The sequence below is a fragment of the Pterocles gutturalis genome, unplaced genomic scaffold, assembly GCF_000699245.1.
Source record: "Pterocles gutturalis isolate BGI_N339 unplaced genomic scaffold, ASM69924v1 scaffold26163, whole genome shotgun sequence".
Lineage (NCBI taxonomy): Eukaryota > Metazoa > Chordata > Aves > Pterocliformes > Pteroclidae > Pterocles > Pterocles gutturalis.
This window is the reverse complement of record NW_010126390.1, coordinates 351-6,992: the sequence shown is the minus strand read 5'-3', so window position 1 is coordinate 6,992 and position 6,642 is coordinate 351. Positions and strand designations below refer to the sequence as shown.

The window sequence follows — 6,642 nt, the reverse complement described above, 5'->3', positions numbered from 1 at the left end:
GAATTGGAAGAGTTTGGGGGAAAGGGGAGAGGCATATGTCTGTCCTCTACCCCACATTTCCATTTCCAAAGTTGACAAAGAGCAGGGGATCCCCAAGGAACACACTGTGGTAGGGTCATGTGGGGTGAATGAAAGTGCCCCTTCCAATGCCTGGGGCCTTCTGGCATCACAAATAGAAAGCTATATTAAAAAAAAAAAAAAAGAAAAGAGGAAAAAAAAAAAAAGGCAGCTAGCTTCTGGAAGAACAGATGAGGCTTAGGCACGCTCAGTTGCCATTTGCTCACCTCTGGCTTGCAGCCAGCTGTGGGGAACATTTTCTCTACAAAACTGGATTTCTTTCGGTTGTCAGAATAATTATGTTGCGCTTGTTGGATGACATGGCACACGCTTGCTTCTCCTCTCCCCCCAGACTGCGGCTCTACACGGCCGGGAGGCCGCACAGGCCTGGCAGAGCCCGTGCAGGAGCGCAGATGCCCTCTGCCGGCTCCGCTGCCTTTGGCCGGGGGCCAGCCCGTGCCCGGCCATCCCATCCCGGAGAAGTACCTGTTCTGGAAGGCAGTCTGGTGGTCAGTCAGAACCACTCCAGGGATGTGCCGGGCTCGAAGGAAGCGCTGGAAGGAAGATGGGGGAAGAGGCTGCGAAAATCCAACTTCCTGCAAAGTCACGTTTGCTCCTGCGCTGCTGCTACTCAGAACATCGAGCAAGTTTCTAACCTGAAAGAAGAGAAAAAGGCACCGTTCCGCTATTCTTTTGGATGCCGAATTTCTCTGGAAAGATTAACATCCTGATCAGCTGAAGTGTCCTAAAGATCCCTCAGCATTTTGGTTAAATGAGCAACTACAGGTCGCTGTCTATTACCTGCTCTTGAACAGATTCGTTCATTCGAGAGACGGGGTCCGTGTGCATCCATAAAATGGAGTCATTCCTTAGAGCCACCTGCAAGAAAAAAAAAAAATCCACCATAAATATATGATTAGACATCACGGAGTCTTGCAGAGCAGGGAAGTCCAGCCGAGGGGAAAAAAAAAATCCAAACCTGGCTGGGAAAACCACAGCTACATTATCCCAGAGAAACAGGGAATAAAAAGGTCCCAAAACTTAACCCACACCTGATTCAACTCCACAAACGAATGAATGTTCTCCAAGCGTAGAGGAAACACATCTTTTTCCATATCGTACACCATTCGGGAGCTGCCGATGTAATCAAAGGTCTCCTGCAACAGAAAAAAAAATCTCATATGAACCATGTATGGATAGCTCCCTGGCCCCAAAGACAACGGTATTGGAGGCAGGGATGGAGCAAAGGACAACAATGAAGGTAAACAGCAAAAAAAAAAGGGGAAGAGCAGAAAGACATTAATACAGACTCTACTCTGGCACACATCATCCTCTTTGTTTTTGGGTAGGGAGGACAGCAAGTCAGGGAAAAAGGCAATTCTCCACTCCAGGAAATAAATATGTGAGGTTTTCCTGAAAGGAGAGATGTCTGTTCCCCTTCAAAAAGGGAGGGAAGGCAAGATGGCAGAAACGAGTTTGTCAAAGGAGCTGGAAGAAGCTGAGCACTGCCTGGGGAAGGACAGACACCTCCAAGGAGAGAATCTCTGTCCCAGAGAAGGGCAGTGAAATCAGCCAGGCACCAGACTTGCCCCTTGATGAATTTACAGCCAAGTCTCATCATTCCTCCTCCATCCTGGGAGCACGACAGAGAACGTTCGCTCCATATTGCTGCATGCCCGGCTCCCCCAGGGAAATTCTCACCAGGGATATAATCCTGGCTCCCCCAGGGAAATTCTGACCAGGGATAGATGTGCTGGGGAGGGTGAATGAAGGGAATCACAGCGTGGAGCTGTGGGAGCCAGTTTCTCAAAGCTGCACAAAAGAAGCCATCAGTGGAGATGCCTTGAGGGGAACATCAGCTGTTGGCCATCAGTCCCTCCTCCACAAGCTCGTTCTGCTTTCCCACAGCTGCCAAATCCAGCGCTGGGCTCACAGAAATGAGCTACATTTCGCTGCTGTCAACACATATATTTTTAATCTAGTGTTTTCTGGGCTTCATTTCAGAATTTAAAGCCTGGCCATCGCAGTTCATCCTGAACGGGGTGAGGCAGAGAACATACAGGCAGGAGGGAAAGCAAAGTTTGAGATATTCATCCAGAACGAACCGTGGGGCAGAATCTGGGCTGCCCCAGCAGAAGCTCCATCTGCTGCTGTTATCCCAGTGCAATTACAACCCTGTTCTCACTGGGGGAGCAGAGAGAACCACGGCGTGGGGATGCAGACAAATGACTCTGCACAAAGAACAGGGAAAAAGTTCATTTGCGGGGAGCCAAGGGCTGATTTTCTATCTTTGAATAAGCCAAATGGTGGAGCGATGCCGCTGCTCTTACCCCTTGGAAGAAGGTGAACATTATATTTCTTTGCAGCAAATGAATATCTGAGGCTTTATGAAGGGCTTCTGCAGCAGCCAAGTGGGTGACAAAAGAAGAGACGGCACTCTCTGCCCCAGGTGCGATGTTCCAGAAGAAGGAATGGCTGTCGATCTGTAAGCACGAACAGGAGGCGTAAAAAAAATGTGCACACGGGCAGAGGAATTGGATTTCCATAAAACTAAGCCCACATCTTCCCAGAATCCTTCCAGTCCAGCTCTAAAAGCAAGATTAAGAGGTACCTACTCGCGTAGCGACGATAATGACTTCCTTCTCAGGCTCGACTTTTCCGGAGGAGTTGATGGGCTGCAAGGTGCTCCACACGTTGTAATCAAGAAGAGGATCACACACAACCTCTAGGAAGCAGAAAAAAAAAATATTATTTGAGTTGAGCCTACAACAGTGACAAGGGAGGAATGAGCTTTTCGGTCAGCTGCAGCAAACTCCTGCTCAGCGGGGGTGAAGTCCTGGCCCCAGGGAAGGCACCAGCAAAACATTCACCAGGATTTCAATTTATTTACACGCTGTCTAACGCAGCAGTAACCTCAGAGCCATTCTTGACGATCCACATAGCAAGTATTTGGTCTCTTTCTCAACCAGCACCTCTTCTATATATTATTTTCCAAACTTATAACAAACACACCCCAAAATTCCTGACCAATAGTTTATTTTGAAAAGACTCAGTTGGCTAGCAAGCCTTTAGGGAAACTCTAACATTTTATTTCTTTTACATAACTATTTCCACTGGGAATTTTTTTTACCACCAGCCTTATCCCATATCACGTGAAGAAAAGCGGAATCCGCTCACCTGGATTAATGCTGAAGGTGCTTTGGAGGGAGCTGCGCCTCATGCAGGTAACGGTGCTGGTGACAGCGTGCATGTGGGAAAAAAGCTGCATGGCGCAGAGAGGGTACTGGGGACCAGATCCATCCCGAGGGACGTTGTGGTCTTGATAACACTGGATGGAAATAAAAAAAAAATAACAAAACCTTGCATTTTTATCACAGCATTGTGTATAAAAGTGGATCAGACATTTTTACTGGAGATTTGAACCTCAAAGCTGAGAAAACAAAACTTCTGTCCCCTTTTCCTGAATTGTGCAGCAGTTCCCTGCTCCTGCTCGTGGAGGAGGCGCAGTACCTGCTTAATCACTTGTGTCTCGTTGGCATCTTCAAGGAGAAATATCGGGAAGTCAAAATCCTCGTACGAAAGCCCGCTCCCCACGGGATTCCACACGGTCCTGTTGCAGTTCGCAAACTGTGGGCCGTAATCTTTGGAATAAACACCTGGAAAGAGAAAGAAATGGGCAAATCTCAGCGTGCAAGAGAAAAAATAGACTGCAGGAAAGGTAGGGCTTGCTGAGAAAATAGCAGCAAATAGAGAACGAGCGTCATTATGGGCTGAGGAACCAGCTGACAAAAGCTGGGAGATGGAGTCGGTCACTGCATGGGGCAGAGACAGAGCACGGTGGCACGCGGCGAGAAGGAGAAACGTGCCGGCTTAAAGGCAGCCCGTGCCAGGAGGATTTGGCGTGAGCATTTATCACATGCTGAGAGAGCGGAGGAGGCACACAGAGAAACGTTCTGCTTCAAAAGGAGGAACAGACAAACCCACATTTTCTGAGCTAGAAGCACCCCTCAGGCATCCGTAATGTGAAAATCATTTTAACACCTAAAAACCGTGCAAACAGCACGAAAGGCAGAGGCGGGAGAGACGCCAGCGCTCCAAACTCAGTTCAGGAGCGTGCGCGGCGTCCTTCGCAGCAGAAAGCTTCCTGCAAACTACAGGTGAAGCAGTTTTGCCCCTCAAAGTGTAAGACAGTAAATTCGCTGCATGAAAAAACGGTGAAATGAAAACCTGACTGAAGCCACTGGGGGAATTCAGGGAGGCAGGATGGAATTTTGAAAAGTAGCGAGTGGTCCAGGCAGAGACGTTAACACACACTCTGCTCAACCAATTCAAACACAAGAGGCTTCAACGACCGCGTGGGGACAAAGTACAAGTTTCACACGTTAAAATAAAAGAAATTAGAACAATCCTTGGTCAGGTTTAGTGACTTCAGGCTGTTTTAGCCAGCTTATCGAACAGTCTGAAACATCCCTCGCTGAGAACTGGGGAGATTCCAGCTCAGCCCAACTAGTTTGGGAGGAAATCCGGAGCCTGTTTTCTTAAACACCATTTTGTCACGAAAGCGTAGCTGTGGTTTCAGCCATCCTTTGCGCTTCTTTCTTTGACTGCACAATGTAAAGGCACCATTTCTCTTCCTCCCAACAAAGATGAACGATTCCTTACCGAACCCCTCGTTGGGACATTTCAAACCAGGGGAGAAGCCCTGGGGAGGGCTGGGCTTGGCGATGTCCACGGCGAGGCCGGACACTCGGGAGGTTCCCTTCAGCTGCATCAGCACCTTCCTGGAACAGAGAAAATCCGAGTGGAATTTCAAATACATTAATGAAGAGTTACAGTTGCTGAGGTATTAAAGTCGAGCACATGAGGATGTTTTTGATCAAAATATCCCTTTATCTTCTCAGAGCTGCAGAATATTACGCTGCAGACAGCAACAAGCAGAAAACTTCACCCACTTCTTCCCTGCTCTGTCTGGGAAGAGATGAGACCGATAGTAATGTTGTTTAACGAACTTTAGTAACTGCTACAGTGACAAATGTGGCAAGAGAATTTACACAGAGCAGACCTAAGAGCAAAATATTTAAGAAGAAAAAAACTCCAGGCATTAAAGCACAGGAAAATGGTTCAACCTCGATACGCTCCAGTGCAGTCAGGTCTGATTCTGTCATCTGTCGCTTGAAAAATGACATTTTCACCACCAGATTAGGGACCTAGAGTGGTCTTTTGGGTTCCTGTCACCCTGGGAAGATAAAAACTGACCTGTTGAAGAGGTTCCCGTCCAACAGGATCATGTAGGGCGGGTGGGGGCCATCAGCGAGCACCCAGTTGAGGTCCTCCTCCTTCTCAACTACGTGGATCACCCCTGTGTCTCCGCTGATGGAGGCTGTGGAAAGAGAGCGCGCCCTTCATGTTTCAAAGTCATCTACTTCCCTTACACCCCCCAAACCACCCCAGAATAGAATCAGAGAATCATTTAGGTTGGAAAAGACTTTTAATATCGAGTCCAAGCGTTACCCTCACCCTGCCAAGTCCAGCACTAAACCACGTCCCTAAACACCGCGTCTACGCATCTTTTAAATCCCTCCAGGGATGGTGACTCCACCGCTTCCCTGGGCAGGCTCTTCCACTGCTTGACAATCCTTTCGGTGAAGAATTTTTTTCCTAATATCCAGTCTAAACCTCCCCTGGTGCAACTTGTGGCTGTTTCTTCTCCTTTTGCTTGTTACTGGGGAGAAGAGACTGACCCCAACCTCACTACAACCTCCTTTCAGAAAAAACTGCTGACTGGCACTGACTAATTCCTGCTCTGAAAGCATCGTTTGTGTGCACACATCAAAGCTCTTAAGGACCTTCAGCTAACTGAGCACCACGAGTCTCCCATGACCAGAGAGAATAAGGAAGAAGAGCAGGAAAATGAGACCCAGAGACAGAAAGACTCTTGGAGGAGACAGGACCTGCCCCAAGGACCGCAGTCCCTGAAGCAGTTTAGTGCTGGTCCTCCTCGAAGAGCAGAAATTGAAAATTCAGAGTAAAGATCGCAAATTCAGACACCAAGAGCTCAAAGACAGCTCAGCACGAGACGCAGAAGAGCACGGGGAGATAAAGGAGCAAAAGATCACAGCAGCAAAAGGGGACTAGCAACAAAGCAGCTCCACTGCTCGGCACTTTGCCCTGTCTGAAAGCGAGCAGACAGCGGACAAAGCACTTTCCCAAGAAGCTCCAGATAAAACGGAGCATTGTGTCCATCCCCACAGTTAGTAACTGCTGTCACTGTCACAAACCGCCTGTGACCGGGGTGGCAGGACTGCGTACAGCTGTCCTAACACCGGGCTCACACGAGAGGGGGGAAGAGGAGTCGGAGAACCTTGTACCCTCGGTTATCGGTCGGACCGAGCGCAGCTGCGCTGCCCCGGAGAGGCTGCAGGGAGTGGCTCACTGTGAAAGTAAAACTGAATTATAAACGAGCAAAACACTGACTCACAGGAAGCCCTTTCTACACCACCTTCAGCCAGGAATCCTGCTTGAAAGGGGTTCCCTTATCTATCTTTCCTTCCTTAAATAAAATTGTCCTGTGACTGCACGAGATCA

General features: G+C 48.5%; 1 protein-coding gene across 1 annotated transcript in view; it reads right to left on the bottom strand.

Moving 5' to 3' along the window:
- The window catches only part of NCSTN (nicastrin), a gene marked incomplete at its 5' end in the record, with an annotated part of 11,228 nt that overhangs the window by 4,274 nt on the left and 312 nt on the right, over positions 1-6,642 (bottom strand). Inside the window, 9 exons of the mRNA XM_010078983.1 lie at positions 544-713; positions 859-936; positions 1,110-1,214; positions 2,388-2,540; positions 2,673-2,782; positions 3,235-3,385; positions 3,568-3,713; positions 4,720-4,838; positions 5,314-5,457. Coding sequence (XP_010077285.1) covers positions 544-713; positions 859-936; positions 1,110-1,214; positions 2,388-2,540; positions 2,673-2,782; positions 3,235-3,385; positions 3,568-3,713; positions 4,720-4,838; positions 5,314-5,457 — 1,176 coding nt within the window. The remainder of the gene's footprint in view (positions 1-543; positions 714-858; positions 937-1,109; positions 1,215-2,387; positions 2,541-2,672; positions 2,783-3,234; positions 3,386-3,567; positions 3,714-4,719; positions 4,839-5,313; positions 5,458-6,642) is intronic.